Consider the following 16,550-nt stretch of genomic DNA (forward strand, 5'->3'; position numbering starts at 1 on the left):
GCCCCGAGCGCGGTGAGTGCCGGCGAGGGTCCCGGGGGACGGCGGGGAGCGGGGCGGGAGGCCGTCTTGCTGAGCCCGCGCGCCCGGCACCCGGAGCGGCGGCACCCCTCACCTGGGGCCCCTCAGCGCGGTCGCCCACACCCCCGACCAGGGGCCCCTTCTGCGCCAACCCGTCCCCAGAGAGGCCCCAGGATGACGAAAACTGTCTCCGGACCGGATACTTGTGTCTAGGAGACCCGAAGAAGTCCCAACGGCCCCCTCCCTTCCGAGACCTGGAGGGGCAGCCCTGAGGGTCTCCCACTGGCGACCCTCAGGCTCCCTGGAGACCCAGATAACGCGCTGCTGACCTTACTAGGGACCCGGGTCTGGGGGACGCAGATAAGCTGCACCTGCTCCCTCACTCAGACACGCCTACCCAGACCTACACAGCCCTCTCTTTCTTGCTCCAAATAGTCTACTCTTCACCCTCTCTTTCATTTTCCAGACTTGCGTAACTCCTTTTGAGGATCCCCTCAAATACCTGGGTCTGGAGAACCCAAGTAAGTCCTATCTGTAATTCCCTCCTAAGTGACCATACGCCCAAACTTCAGACATCTTCCATCTGGCTACCAATTTCGAGACCTTCTTGAAATTCAGAGACTTCACTCCTCACTATCTTCAACCCCCAAAGCCCTCTAGCCCTTAGAAGCCCCCTATCTTTCTTTTGAGGGTCCCTAAGACACCCAGATAACTTGCTCGTGATTTCTTACAGTACTTTCCCATCCTTCCCATCCTTGAGACCCCCTCCAGACTTCTCCCTGAATTTCTGTCCCTTCTCTGGCATCATCCAGTCCTGGGGGAATTTAACCTTTCCCACCACACAATGATGTGATCTAGAAGCTGGCCTGGGATCCAAGCTGTTTCCTGTATATCCAGTCCCATGCTGTGGCCCAGCTTGGTGGGGGAAAAGGACCCTGTAAGGTGGGAGATAAGGGGACAACAGTGTGAGGGAGTTGGTGCTTTCACCTGCAAGTGTAGCCTGTTTCCTGGCTTGTGTGTTTTTCCACCTGTCAACCTGGAACTGTAATATACTCTAGCCTTGGGTTTCTAACCTTCCCAAGGTAGCGCCACCAGATGGGGGTGGGGAGAGTGTCTAATCAGGTTTCTTCCTCATGAAAATGGGCTGTAGTGAGTTGCAGCCATTTGCTCAAGGCCTCCCCAGGAGTAGGAGGCAGCAGGAATCCCGGGAAATGGGGAATCAAAGGAACTCCAAAGAGGGCCCATCTACATTGACAGAAGAACTAGCAGCCCGAGAGTAAATCCAACCCCTGTTAATCCTGTTTGATGTTTCTTGGAATGATGCAAGTCATTGAGACTCTCCAGCCTCCCTGTAATTTAATTCTCCCACCACTCTGGAGTGAATGTGTGTGCGAGTGTGAGAGAGAGAGAGAGGGAGAGACAGAGAGACAGAGGGGTGGGTGGGGGCAGATATTCCTATTGCCTCCTTTACTTCTCACTGTTTTCTAGCCAACCAGTGTGTCTTTTGGATTTGTTTCTGGTGTCCAGGTCAGGACCTGCTTTTTTTTCTATAAATCTATTTATAATTTTCCAGTTGCTATTTTGGGTTCTTCTTAAGGGAAGGTTCTGTCTACCCCAAGGAATGTTTAGGGGTGTGTTTCCTCCGTGGCAGGTGTTGAATTGAGTTCTTCAGATCCCCAAGTAGTTCTTGGGCAGGAGGGATAAAAGCTATTTTAGGGTAGCCACTGAAGTGGAGCTGTTAATCCTCTGTGGGTCTCTTTAGTTAAGAACGCCCAGAGATTAACTCGTTCGTTGCGGAGGCGGGTGTTATATCTCAACAGTGTTTTGGAGAGGGAGTTGGGAGAATTTGAGTGTGGCCTCAGAAGATGGGAACATGCAACTTAATACAAAGGCAAAGATAATAGCTCTCTTTTGTTGGGCACTTATAGCAGGCCACGCTCTATGCTGAGCCCTTTGCATAGCTAAAATAATCCTTACAACAAGCGTGTGAGGTAAGTATTTTTAGCTTTACAGATGAGGAAACAGGCTAATAATGGAGAAAGAACGCAGTTTCTATAGAGATGATGTAACACCATAAAAACTATAGTTTCATCAGAGGGTAGCAGACATCATGGCACACAACAGAGGACAGACAGACTGGGGAGCAATATATCTCCATTTCAGCCTCCAAAGAGGGCCATATGGAGTTTTTAGCAAACATTCCTGTTTGAGGTATGGAACCTTAATTATAGAAGAGCGTATGATAAAGGTATAATCAAGTGGCTATTTGAGCAAGAGAGAGCTCTGGCCCAGGAGATGGTGTTGGAGGAAGGTAAAGTAAGGGGCTGGTTAGAGGGGATGTACTGGGGGTTAGTTGTGAGGGAAAAGGGGAAGGCTGCATTCTGGGGAGATGTTGGGAAGGGAAGGAAACTCATTATGAGGCCTGAATGAGAGGGGGAATAAGTACTACTCGGGCCCCATGCGGAAAAGAGGCAGAGGCAGGTCAGACTTCAGAAAGGGGACTGCATGTACTTAGCACACATTTTATGTCAGACACTTTCAAGAGTGTTATTTCACTTAATCCCCTATAAGAATCTTATAAGTAAGTTGAATAAATCTCTATTGTAGCAACTGAGGAAACTGAGGTTCAGAGAAATAAAGTTACTTGCCCATGGTTTCACAGCCAGTATGTGGTAGCTCCTCTGATAGCAAGTCCAAGGTTCTTTCCATGCTACCTCCTCTTTCAGATCAGGCGCCAGAAAGAATCTTAGGCTGAAAATATATTGAGTTATACCACTAACTGGGAGGGATTGTGTTTGTTTTATGGGAACAGGTTCTGTCAGCTTCTCTATAATTGTAAAAGTTAGAGTATGAGACCAGAAGAGCAGCTTGGAAGAGAAGCTGAATTCTTTCATAGTTTTACTGAAGAAATCTAAAGGAATAGGCCTTTCGATTATTTGAGACAAACCCAGGAATCTTTCTGGATCAGAGGAGTTTGCAGACAAAGGACAGAGAGAGAGAGAGAGAGAGACTAGATCCCCAAAAGCGTTCCTAGGTAACAGTAGCAGCTTTAGGTATCCAACAGCACGCTGGTAACTATAGGTAAGGACTTTGCTGTGTCTTTTAAAAAGCATAGGGGAGTAGGATCAAGGTGTTGGCTCCTTTTTAATGCCATAGACCCATTAAATGCAGATCAGAGCGAGCACATGGCTGCTGCCTTCCTCCCTTGGTTCTATCAGTACAGCCTCGTGAGCTCTTCTTAACCACCACACATCTCTTTCCTAGAAGCCCATTACTCACTCTTTCAGTAGCAGCATACTAAACTGCTATGTCTTGTTTGTGCTTGTTCAGGAGAACAGATGAGGTGGATGTGTGGGAGGTGGGGGATGTACCGTTCTCTTTTTGAGTTTGTACGGAATTTCCAGGGGTAGGCTCCCCCTCACATCAGCCAAAGTGATGTGACTTGCTTCCCTCTGACTGCCATTCCCAATGTTCCAGAGGTTGAGGTGCATGATTTTAGATATGAAGGAGGAGCAGAATTTGACTTTGAAGGTAGGGGAAATTCTTTTCAAACTAGACATGCACACTTGAGCTTACTCTACCCAATTCCAAGGTGCATAGTAATTGCTGGTATTATAAGCAGGCAATTCCACCCTTGCGAAGGAGGAGGGGACTTAAACAATGAAAGGCATACGTCACAGGCCTTTGAGGTTTACAGTGAAGCAAGCAATGCCATGATGACTCGAAGGCTCAAGTGGGACTAGTTTTTAGTGCTAACTACCTTTCCCCAGCACGTGACTCATGCAAAATGCAGCCACCTTTGTGTAGAGCTTTCTAGGCAAATCTACACTCGTGATGGGGAAATGTTTATCATATTACATTGCAATATTTCTTCAACAAGAGGAATGGTTCCTGAACAGGACATAGCTCATATTAATGATGAGCAAAGCTATCTGGGGCATGAACCTGCTGATCCCATCATCTCGTTCACGGCCGGTCTGTTGGATGAATGGTCACTGTAAGCAGCAGGTGCTAATGAGCTGAGCAAGCATTCTGTGGCCCACAGCTAGTTTGTGCAGTTGGAGCCCTCCCCAGATTCTCATGGACAGTCCCTGGACACCCCCCTTGCTCTCTTCACACGAAAAAGCCTCATAACCAGATTTTGGCATGATCTCTTCGAATGGGGAATCCCCCTGTTGTAGCAGGTTGCATTGGATTTGGTAATCTGTGGTGAACTTGTGAGTGTGAATGTGGGTCTGTTGTCCCCCTTTGAGAGTCAGTATAGTACCTCCCAACCTCTTCCTCCAGGTTGGTGTCAGGAAAGGATTTGTGTCACCCTTGCTCCAGCCCTCTTCCTTCCTGCTACCATTACTCTCTCACCAAGAGAAAGGATCAGACTTCAGGATTTTGGCTTCCCATTTTGGAAGGGCTACGAGACCAGTTTAAGCCAGAACTTCCTGGGCATAAGTTAGTCCCTGAGAATCAACTTGCATTCAATGACTAATTTACTCGTCTAAAAGAAAGTTGAGATTCTTTTTCTAGATGTTCGGTGTATGGAAATGAAAGATATGATAGGAGCCCTCAAAGAATCAGAGTCAAGTAGAGAAGACTAAATTCTAATGCAGGTATGTTACCTGCTCATAATGGAGAAGTGCGTATATGTTCTGAAGGTCTGTAGGAGGGGCTGCTTAGAACCTTGGGGTGCTTTGCTAAAGAGGCATGGTCTGTACCTGGACCAAGAGAGCTAGAGAGGTGGTGGAAGTCAGGATGGGACCAGTACTGTTTTAGGGAAAATGCTGAGTCTGCTGTTGCCTCTTCAGACAGAACCTCCTGATGTTGATATGCTGCTAAGAAACATATCTGGCACAGGGGCTGACTTTCCAGGGTGTTAATTTCCTAAGTAAAGGCTTCTCTTTCCTTCTCTGTTGCCTTATGGGCGTTTTATTGTTCTTTAGATCCTCCACAAGGAGGAGAAACGTGGAAAATAGTGGATGAGGGGGAACTAGGGTAAAGAGGAGGAGGAGGAACTGTTATCTCTAGGTTTAGTGGAAAGGATGTAAAAGTGAGGTCAGAAGAGAAAGTCTGGAGTTACAGGGCTTTTAGTTCCTGAGTTTACTTTGTTTCTTACTGGCCTAGATGGTACTTACAATAATAATTACCACCAAGCACTTGCAGGGTGTCCATCTTTCTGCTGAATGCTTTATATTCATGATCTCATTTAATTCCCCTAACATCTTTATGATTTAGGAGATTATTATGCCCATTTTATAGGTGAGGAGACAGCTCAGGGAAGTAATTGGCTGAAATTACACACAGCTTCTAAGTGGAAGGGCTGGGATTGAATGGGATGTCTGCCTCCAGAGCCCATGTTCTCATGGTATTGGGCTCCCTAACAGCAGGTGTTCTGATGTTTCAGGTGAAGAGATTGTTTTCTGAAGGCTGCGTTGGAGGCTGTGACAGAGCAGAGAGCCCGTGTGGAGCTGATGGGGAGGCTTTCTGAATAACATGGCCCTTCGCCATTAGCCTTGCCATGACCACATTTTTCACCAGCATCCCTCCCTGGATTCAAGATGCAAAGCAGGAGGAGGAAGTGGGCTGGAAACTAGTTCCCAGGCCTCGGGGCCGGGAAGCGGAGAGTCAAGTGAAGTGCCAATGTGAAATCTCGGGGACACCCTTCTCAAATGGGGAGAAGCTGAGGCCTCACAGCCTCCCCCATCCAGAGCAGAGACCGTATAGCTGCCATCAGCCTCACTGTGGCAAGGCTTTCGCCTCCAAGTACAAGCTATATAGGTAGGTGGCACTCTCATACTTCTTCCTACCCTGAGGTTCCCAGAGTACAGAGCTGCGACAGAGACACCACTGAGTGTGGGGCATTATCTGTGGCAGAAGAATGGAGGCTAATTTGTCCCACAAGTGTACCCTGAACATCAACAATCTGAAGTCACTCATTGAGAAAAAAATGGTGGTATTTTTCATCAGACACTAGAATCTGATGGGTACAATATCAGACAGCCATGAACAAACTAGATTGAACATTTTTTTTAATATTACTTTATCCACACCTGTCAGGTAATGATCAGAATCTTAGCTAGGTGTTGGGAATCGGTCTTAGAACTTTATTTACTTAAGGAATTTATTTATTTTTAGTTGTATATATTTATGAGTTATATTTCTTTCTTTTTTTTTTTTTCTTTTTTGTCTTTTTTACTGACCGGCAACGGGATTGCAACCCTCGGTGTTGCGCCCGTACCAGGGACCGGCAACGGGATCGCAACCCTCGGTGTTGCGCCCGCACCGTGCTCAGCCAGTGAGCAGGAACCGGTCTCCACATGGGATCCTAACCCTCTCCAGTGCGCCACCGGGCCGGCCCTATGAGTTATATTTCTAATTGTATATATTTAGAATTATATTCCAGTACATGTATACAATGTGTGATGATCAAATCAGGGTAATTAGCATATTCATCATCGAAAAAGCTTTATAATTTCTTTGTGATGAGAACATTTGATCTCCTAGTCTTAGAACTTTAGAAGGAAAAAAAGACCCTCTGGTCCAGGCAGGGATGTAACTTACCCAAGATCACATAGCTTAGGTCCTGCAGTGCCCCTTCTACTGAATCAGCTTTCTACTCAGATGATTACTTCTGTCTCCTTAGTACCCTCTGGGTCAGCTGATTTTCTGAAACTTGAAAGCCCAAGAACCCCTACTTAAAATGAAGTAGAATGTGAAAGCCTGGTGTAAAGCAGATATGGCAAAACAGCTTTGGTTTCTATGGTGGGGAGGGAGGACTTACCATCAGAGGAACCATGAACTTTACAAGTAAGATAGACTGGCCTGATGCACAGCCGTCCAACCATAATTCATCTAGCTATCTATTATTTTTGAGTTCTGATATGTACAAGGCACGGTACTTGGTGCTAGAGACAGAGTAGCCAGCCAAACAGATGGGATCCTGGCCTTCCTTGAGTTTGCTGTCTTAATAATAAGGGCAGACAGTAAACAAGTAAATACATGAATAAGATGACCACAGAAAGCCTCAGTTCCTCATCTGGAAAACAGTTGATAGGAAGGAACTAAATCAGGCAATAGGGTAGTGTGGTAGCCAGGATTGCCCTCATTACAGTTCTGTGGTCCTCAGGAATGCTTTGATTCTGTATATTCCTATATCTTAAGGGGACTCCAGGTAGGGCTGTTCTCTCAGACTTTCTTAGTGATGGTCTAGGTGCCAATAGGAGGCTGCAGGAAAGGTTCTGGTCTAGGAGGCAGGAGTCCTGACTCCATCCACAATTCACTGTGATCTTGGGTGAGTTACTAAACCTATTTGGGCCTCAGTTTCCTCACCTGCAAAATGAGGGAAATGGGCTGTGGATCACTTAGCACCTCCCTCTCAAATGTTATCGTGTCAAGTTTTGTCACAGGCAGTTGATAGTAACTCACATAGATACGAGCACTCCTGAGCATACACACATAGCATGCGGGTAAAGAGTGTTGTTGATACCCTCCAGGTAGAAAGGATCACTGGGTGCCATACTACAGACAGCTGTGGCATGCCTGAGTGAACCCAGATCTCAAGAAGACCTGTGTTAGGGGCTGGCTGGTTAGCTCAGTTGGTTAGAGTGCAGTGTTATATCACCAAGATCATGGGTTCTGATCCCCATACCAGCTAGCCGCCAAAAAAAAAAAAAAAAAAAGGTTTGTGTTTAAATCCAGCCTCTGCCACTTACTGACTGGTGGGTGGGGCTGCCCTGTGCTTTTACCCTCCTTGCCTAGAGAACAAGGTTAATGACACAGCTCACTCAGGGCCTGCCAAACGGTGGGTCCTCAAAGTCTTGCTGGGTTGATTCTGAATATACTATAGAGCTGTGGATTGCAGTTCCTGCCCTCTGAGCTGCTTTCCTACGAGATGGGAGCAGGTAAACCAAGGGACATTGAGCTGCCATACCATTAAAACATTTCTTAAAAGTTTTAATGGTTTACATGGCAAGCAGTTCAACTGGTACCAATGGGCATGCAGTGAAAAGTGATTTGTCCTCATACTTGAAGCCACCGTTCCTCTCCTCAAGGCTGCCAATGGGTTAATTTCCTGAGACACAAACATATATCCACTTCCTTTTTTATTTTCAAAAGGGATTGTATTACATGTACTATATTGAACTTCCTTTTTTGACTTAGCCCTATATATCTTGGGAACTCATTCCAGATGAGGAAGTTTTGATTTTTCCTTTATTGTGTCATTTAAATTTATTAAATATAATTTTTTGAAAAGGAAATACATTCACGTAATTCAAAATACAAACTGTGCCAAAAGATACACAATGAAAATTCTTTGTCACACTCATCCATAGCTGTCCAATTCTTCTCCCCATAGGCAACCAGTGATGTCAGTTTCTTGTATATACTTCCAGAAATATTTTAAGCATATACAAGCAAATGTACATATATTTTCCCTCTTTTCACATACTGAGTACCATTCTACATGCACCATTTTGCCTCCTTGCTTTTTTTCGCTTACTGGATTTTAGGAGCTTATTCTCTGTAGATGCATATAAAGCTGCCTCATTTTTTTAAAAAGTTGAGTCATTTTATATATTTGCCATAATTTATGTAACCAGTTTCCTATTGAGATTGGATGTTCAGATTGTTTCTGATTTTTGCTACTACAAACAATGCAAAAGAGTAAAAACTGCAAAGAATAGCAGTACATGTATGATTTTGCAGGTGGGCAAGGATCTCTACAGACTGTAGTTGGCATGGTATTCCATTGCATGACTTTGCCTAGCTTCCTATTAATGGACACCTAGCTTCCTGTTAATGGACACCTCGGTTGTCTGATCAGCCCTTGTGATCTCCCCTCTTTTTGCTTTCTTCCCTGTCCCCCATCCCTACCGCCAGGCACATGGCCACCCACTCAGCCCAGAAACCCCACCAGTGCATGTACTGTGATAAGATGTTTCACCGCAAGGATCATCTGCGGAACCACCTGCAGACCCATGACCCTAATAAAGAGGCCCTCCACTGCTCTGAGTGTGGTAAGAATTACAATACAAAACTGGGCTACCGGCGCCACCTGGCCATGCATGCTGCCAGCAGCGGTGATCTCAGCTGCAAGGTGTGTCTGCAGACCTTTGAGAGTACTCAGGCCCTGCTAGAGCACCTGAAGGCCCACTCACGCCGGGTAGCAGGTGGTGCCAAGGAGAAGAAGCACCCCTGTGACCACTGTGACCGGCGGTTCTATACTCGTAAGGATGTGCGGCGGCACCTAGTGGTGCACACAGGCCGTAAAGACTTCCTGTGCCAGTACTGTGCCCAGCGGTTCGGCCGCAAGGACCACCTGACACGTCATGTCAAGAAGAGCCACTCGCAGGAGTTGCTCAAGATCAAGACAGAGCCAGTGGACATGTTAGGCTTACTCAGCTGCAGCTCCACAGTCAGTGTGAAGGAAGAGCTGAGCCCCGTGCTGTGCATGGCCTCTCGGGACGTGATGGGAGCCAAGGCCTTCCCTGGCATGTTGCCCATGGGCATGTATGGCACCCACATCCCTACCATGCCCAGCACAGGTGTGCCACACTCCCTGGTACACAACACGCTGCCCATGGGTATGAGTTACCCTCTGGAATCCTCACCTATTTCTTCCCCAGCTCAGCTCCCTCCAAAATACCAGCTTGGATCTACCTCATACTTGCCCGACAAATTGCCCAAAGTGGAGGTGGATAGTTTTCTGGCGGAGCTTCCTGGAAGCCTCTCTCTCTCATCCACTGAACCCCAGCCCGCCTCACCTCAGCCGGCGGCAGCTGCGGCCCTCCTAGATGAAGCACTGCTTACCAAGAGCCCCGCCAACCTCTCTGAGGCCCTCTGCGCTGCTAATGTGGACTTCTCCCACTTACTGGGCTTTCTTCCACTCAACCTGCCCCCGTGTAACCCGCCCGGGGCCACAGGAGGCCTGGTTATGGGCTACTCCCAGGCCGAGGCACAGCCCCTTCTCACCACTTTGCAGGCTCAGCCTCAAGAGTCCCCAGGAGCTGGGGGGCCACTGAACTTCGGGCCTCTGCACTCCTTGCCTCCTGTCTTCACCTCTGGCCTGAGCACCACCACCCTGCCTCGTTTCCACCAAGCATTCCAGTAGCCCCCATGGAGGCCCTTGGCTCAGGCTTTGGTTCTGTCAGGGAGCCTTAGTACTCACCCCGTCCGTGTCCCCCATGAAGGCAGCTGAGCTTTCAGAGCTGGGTTCGAAAAGAAAAAATTCCAGAGTATGAATGGAGCACTTGGTTTGGGGGTTCAAGCTTCAGGATTGATTCTAGGAGAAGCCTTGAGTCCCAACCCCATGAAAAGATCTCATACCATAGGACTTCAGGTATTTTTACTTTTATTTTTTTTATCTGAATCGGGAGCCACGCTTAGCCCTCTCCCTCTCCAAAGCGTCAGAACCTCCTTCTCTTTGGAGAAGGCGGAGGCCTCTTGGAGACACAGAGGGTTTCACCTTGGATGACCTCAAGAGAAATAACCCAGGAAGCCCGCCTTCTGGTCCCAACCTGCAGACCCCACAGCAGTCAGTTGGTCAGGCCCTGCTGTAGAAGGTCACTTGGCTCCATTGCCTGCTTCTAGCCAGTGGGCGGGAGAGAGGGCCTCTAATCTTCCCGACCTCACCCAGACCTACTGTACCAGCACCCCATCTTCAGTCAGTGTTTTCCAGCAATGGTACCGTTTACACAGTTGCTTCAGACACACCATTTCATCTCCCTTGCCAAGCTGTTAGCCTTAGAATGATTGCAGTGAAAACTGTTTACACACCGTGAATCCATTCCCACCAATCCATTCCATTTGGCACCAGCCTGAACCATTTGGTACCTGGTGTTAACTGGAGCCCTGTTTACAAGGCGGAGTCGGGTCTTGCTGACTTCTCTTCACTTGAGGTCACATTTTTCCCCCGTGGGGAAATAAACTGACTTTGGACTGCTTCAGTCTCTGCCATCTTCCATGACCGCGTCTGTTCCTGCCTTCCTCAGCAGTGTCCACAGGAGACAGGCAAGAAGATTGGAGCGGTTTTCTCACAGGTCTGCAGTTCTGTTTTTCTCCAAGTACATCATGACCCCTCATCCTTTTGAACTGGAAAGGGGAGAAAATGAAAGGCACGCACACATCCATCACCTCCCCATCCCCAACCCCCACCCTGGACATCATGGGCTATTATTAGTCTTGGAAAGAGGGACTCTGGGTTCTAGGCTGGTGTGGATATCAAAGGAGAGGGTCTGAGCTCCTCATCTGTCTCCCTCCTACCTGTCCCTTTGCCAGGAAGTTGTGGAATTGTTGAAAGAAGAGTTTTCAGAAAGTTGGGACTGGGCAGATAGTTGAGTTCTAATCTCTAGATTCGTTGTTGCCTCCCATACCCCAATTTTTCTTATCCACAATGTCCCTCCTATCTCCTCCGCTTTGCAGTCCCCATGGACTCAGGGCCATCGCATAGGCTTCTTTGCTCTTCATCAAAGAATTTCCACTTTCTTAGAGTCCCCTTCAGTTTTGCCCCTATTATCCAACAAGGTTTCTTGCAACAAATGATTGGTACTTTTCTGACTTGTGGAGCTCCGTGCTACAGACAGCACAGCCCTTGCCTAGAACCTAGCTGAACCCCATTCCTGCTTCATCTTAGTTCTGCATGGGCTTTACTCTTCCCACTCGTGGAAGGGAGGCAGCTCAGGGACCACCATTGTGGGACCCTCTTGAGACACCTCCACTCTGATTCAGAAACACACTTCTACCTCTTTACTGTTAACTCCTACAGATGCAGCCAGCAGTTTCTGGGCACTTCTCTCAGTGAGTGCCTCTTGCTGGCTTCTCCACTAGGATTTCAGGACAAACTACCAAGAAACTGCCTCATCCTCTCATCAGCCCTCCCCCACCCACTTCCACCTCGACTCACTTTGGTTTATCATCAGGAACTGAACTGGTCCAAGACCCAGGTTTCTGCTTCAGCCCAGGCCAGTACTCCTTGTTTGAGGTGAAAGCCTTAAAATTTAGCTCCCTGGCTCCCGCTTGGAAACAATGTGTAGTGAATAAGTGTATTTTGATTTAGGCAGGGTAGCTTGGGTTAAAAAAATAAAACCAGATATAAAAATGTCTGGCAAGGTTAGAATCAGACTAGGTGATTTACTTCTGAAAAATAGTTTCAGTGAGTCCCAGGGACTAATTAAGGTTTTTTAGAAAAAGCGTCTACCTTGGTACGCAGCCACCTCCTACATGCTGTGCATGTTATTGGGACTCGTATTATAGGAAATGGTATGTGAGAATCCGAGAGGGACTCGCTGCTGCCATTCTCCTTGTTGTGTCTGGTCTTCATCACTAGACCCAGCAACCCTTCTCTCCTTGCCTGCCACCTTCCCTGCACCCTCAGTTTACAGAGGCCAGTGGGCCTCTGGCCACAGAATATAAAGTCCTGGGCTGTTAGAGGAGTCCTGTACTCTCTGCCTGCCCTTTTGTATCCTTTCCTTGAATTCTCTCCCCACATTAGTGATGCTGGGAAACTCATAAGACAGGCAAAGCAACTATTTAAAACTTTGTAACTGGGGCCTTGCCCCCCACCTCCTGTTTTTCTCTTTGCCTTCCCCCACTCCCATCCTTTCCCTTCCATCCTGTCTCTCGTTTTGTCTTCCCTCAATGCCCTCACCACCCACAAGGAATTTTCCATATCACTGTGAACTTTGCTGGTGCAGAGGAACATTATCTGTGTTCACCTTTTTTTTTGGACCTTAGCCACTCAGCTGTTTCTTAAACCTCCCTTCCCAAGATAAAAAAAAAAAAAAAAATCCTTATTGGCCTGGTTGTTTAAAGGATAAGAATAACTTTGTCCTACTTAGTACCCAAACTCACTTCAGTACACTTACTGAGGCCATGAGAGAGCCTGAGGGGCACCTGCCTAGGACAGTAGCCATGGCATGTGGCAAAGACCAATCAGGGACCAGAAAAATGGGATGATGTCCCCTTTCCCCATCATCAGCAGCCTCTGTCAGCAATGAGCTGTCTTGAACAGGTGGCAGGCACCTCCTGCACAGTAGCTGGTCAGGGCTGAGTGCAGTCCTGGGGCCAGGGATGACAAGCCCAGGTGTCAGCTCAAAGGATCTCTGCACCATCTTAAAGAGGTGGGAGGCAGGGAAAGGAGCACCAATGACTTTTTTCCCCTTAACCTTTTACAAATGGCATTCTGTTAATGGAAATCTGGGAAGCAGGTGTGATTACTTTTTTGCTCGTAGATATTGTCCTAAGTTGAAATTCTCCCACTGCCCTAAACTTTCCCTAGTAGCCCTTTAAATTCTTCCCTTTTTGGTAGCTGTTTGCTCCGCCCTTTCTCCACCTCCCCTCTTATCTAGGAGCTGTTTTTAAGCATGATTTTTTTAAAAACAGGTTATATTGTACAGGATCAATGTTTTGCTTTTTAACAAGGATATTTATGTAATAAACTTTGCCTTAGGCAGGTGTTGGCCAGAAAAGTCCAGATTCCTCTGGAACCCCACCCTGGCCTCTCCTGGAGCTCTGAACCTGCTGTGGAAGGAACTGGCCGTGACCTTCACCACTGGAGAGTGGGGTCTGTGGCGAGGGAGGGGGTGTTCACCATGATAATATAGTGCTTCCATGGAGGGGTTTGGAAGTATTCAGTCCAGTTTCTTCTCATGTCAGCCGACTTCCTCGGCTGATTCTCCCATAAGCACCTCTCCACTTTGGCATATTTGGCACTAGAACTCCTGAGACACCACTTTTCATGCACCTCCCTCCCCCGCAGCAGTCAAGGCTTTGGAGCCACTCTTCCGTAATGCCAGATTATTTAAAGAGAAAAAATACAAGACAAAAACCTTCTAGCACTTTGTAAACACAGTGAATAACCTCTTGGAGTATTTTTGGCTTTATATAAAACAAGGTTTTTAATTGTAAAATATAAGTGCCATTAGAAAATGCACAGGGCGTATCTTTGTTAAAGTAGATTTTTCAATGTTTTACAGAATTACATTTTCAAAAAAGTTTTTATAATGAAGTTGTTTATTAAAAACTTCTGAATGATGTGTTTGGAAGTGAACCTGTCTGATTGGGAAAAAGGGTTGGAGATAACCTGGAATTGGGAAGAAATGGAATCTCCAGACATTTTTAGCATCCAAGGTGATGGTGAGTGTAGGGCAGACTGTAACAACCCCTCATGTTAGCATCTACAAGATTTGTACTTTGAAACGAAAGATCTTATTTGGATGTCTTTGAGGTAAGTGACATTCTATCAGTTAATAATCTTGAATCCAAGGGTCAGAAAACCCAAATCAAATTGGCTTTTTTTTTTTTTTTTAAAGATGACCGGTAAGGAGATCTTAACCCTTGACTCGGTGTTGTCAGCACCACACTCACCCAGTGAGCTAACCGGCCATCCCTATATGGCATCTGAACCTGTGGCCTTGGTGTTATCAGCACCACACTCCCAAGTGAGCCACGGGCTGGCCCCAAATTGGCTTTATTTTTATTTATTTATTTATTTTTTTAAAGATGACCAGTAAGGGGATCTCAACCCTTGGCTTGGTGTTGTCAGCACCATGCTCAGCCAGTGAGCAAACCGGCCATCCCTATATAGGATCCGAACCTGTGGCCTTGGTGTTATCAGCACCGCACTCTACCAAGTGAGCCACGGGCCGGCCTACCAAATTGGCTTTAAGCAGTGAAATTTCACGTAACTGAAAATGCCAGAGGTAGAGCAGTCTTTAGGTTAAGTTTGGGCCAGTGGCTCAGACATGGCCTCAGCATTCCTATTTCTTTCTGCCCTATTGTATGCAGTTGTGACTTCATCCTCAACACTACGAAGTAGGTTCTCCCTTTGTGTAGGATTAGAATGCTGCCATGATTCCAGACCTGTCATTCTCACACGGTGCTGACCAGGAGGAGAAGGGAACCCTTACCAGACTCTCAGGAGGGAGGATTCCTTTTATTCACAGAAGCCCCTGTAAGCATCCTGTCTCATTGGCCTTGATGGCCAAAACTAGTCACTTTAAGCCAGTGATGACAAGGCTGAGACAAGAGGAGGAATGGCTTCTTGAAAGAAATTTGGGGTACTGAAGAATGGATGCAGGTTGTGCAAGAAAAGACCAATGTTTACCGTAGTCACCTGCCCATGGTACACAGCTGGTGACAGAACTAAGACCTGACTGTACCACACTCGTACCCCACCATTGGGTTCAGACAGACTGTTGAGAGGCTGACATGGCTTCACCTTACATCGTTGCTTGGCTGACTGTCTTTAACAAAGGTAGCAGTCACCATCCTGGGCCCCAACCCTTGTGCTAAGATCGTTCCATCAAGGACTCAGGCTGAAATTGCTTTCCTGTGGTTTGGAGACAGTATCCACAGCCAAGCAATGCGAGTCACTTGAAGACCAGCCCAAAAGCTCATGGGGGGTCTTTAACAGGTCTTAATGTGCAGTTGTTTTGTGTACAAAGGCAGTGGGCTGGCCCTTCATCTCTGGTCTTCTACTTGACAGATGTTCACTGTCCACCCCAAGGGGGTCAGAAACTCAGCTAGGACCTCAAGGGAATCCATCTTGCCTACTAGGGGGTGTACACACCAGGACAGGTCTGAGGGCTCAGATGAGGGAGCTCTCTTGAGGAGGCTGAAGGCTTTCTGGAGGAGGTGGCAAGAACTTCCAGGCAGAGATGGGGGTATTAGGTGTGCTGACCCCTAGGTCACAAGTTTGGGAGCTGAGACCACAGGAGTGCAGATAAATTTACAGAATCAAGGACTGCAGAGGCTTAGCCTACCCAAGTACAGACACCCTGCATTTCAGATTAGAGCCACCGTTGTAAAATAAATGGCTGGTACTGAGCAAAGGGTAGCCCTTGGGCCTAGGACAAAGTGAAGCAAGGTCCACCTGATTTTAGCCAACTAGCCCAGGAGGACCCAGCTCATGTGGGGGAAGCCAGGCAGATGCCCGCTTGCTCTTCTGATTTGAAGCGTTTCTGACCTTGTTTCTTCCTTTCTCTACATAAATATTTCCAGCACTTTCGTGTGCCCGACAATTACCACCGTTTGAGGCTCCCAGTTTGGGTTTGGTCAATCTTTGCAAGGAATACCTCTCGAGCCCCTCTGCATATGCCTGAATAACTTGTCCTGTGTAAGGCTTTAAGTGTACAGCTTACCCAAAGCAGCACTGGAGTGTGGGCGCCGGGTGACTCCCCCTGCCCACCGCAGATCAGACAAAACTAGTGGCCTGGCGTGGTGGCTGTGATGGGACGGTTATAATCGTCAGTAACCGGAAGTTCCCTGCTGCTTGTTCCGAGCTACCCATGGCGTGGTACATCCCTGCACTTCTCCACACCTCCACCGCCGGCACTCTACTAACTCGGGGCCAGTTCCGTCTGGCGCGTCCACAGCCGGCAGCCCCTACCCTTCCGCCGGGCCTCTACACCCCTCGCCCGGTGCAACCGAGCGACCCACCTAATGACATCCAGAAGGGGAGAGGGGCGCGCGGGGGGCGGAGCGCGCCCCCGAGGAGGAGCCTGCGGCGCCGCCTCTGCCAGCCTCCGCCCGCCGCGCCGCCC

General features: G+C 47.8%; 1 protein-coding gene across 1 annotated transcript; it reads left to right on the plus strand.

The window, feature by feature from the left end:
* The first annotated feature begins 8,718 nt into the window (after positions 1-8,718).
* PLAGL2 (pleiomorphic adenoma gene-like 2) lies at positions 8,719-14,042 on the plus strand. Its single transcript, XM_008577119.1, has one exon. The coding sequence runs from the start codon at positions 8,894-8,896 to the stop codon at positions 10,118-10,120; it is 1,227 nt and encodes a 408-aa protein (XP_008575341.1). The 5' UTR covers positions 8,719-8,893; the 3' UTR covers positions 10,121-14,042.
* The last annotated feature ends 2,508 nt before the right edge of the window (positions 14,043-16,550 follow it).

The sequence above is a fragment of the Galeopterus variegatus genome, unplaced genomic scaffold (genome assembly GCF_000696425.1).
Source record: "Galeopterus variegatus unplaced genomic scaffold, G_variegatus-3.0.2 Scaffold65, whole genome shotgun sequence".
Classification (NCBI taxonomy): domain Eukaryota; kingdom Metazoa; phylum Chordata; class Mammalia; order Dermoptera; family Cynocephalidae; genus Galeopterus; species Galeopterus variegatus.

Coding starts and splice junctions, on each gene's coding strand:
- PLAGL2 (XM_008577119.1), top strand. CDS start 8,894: ATGGCCACCCACTCAGCCCAGAAACCCCACCAGTGCATGTACTGTGAT.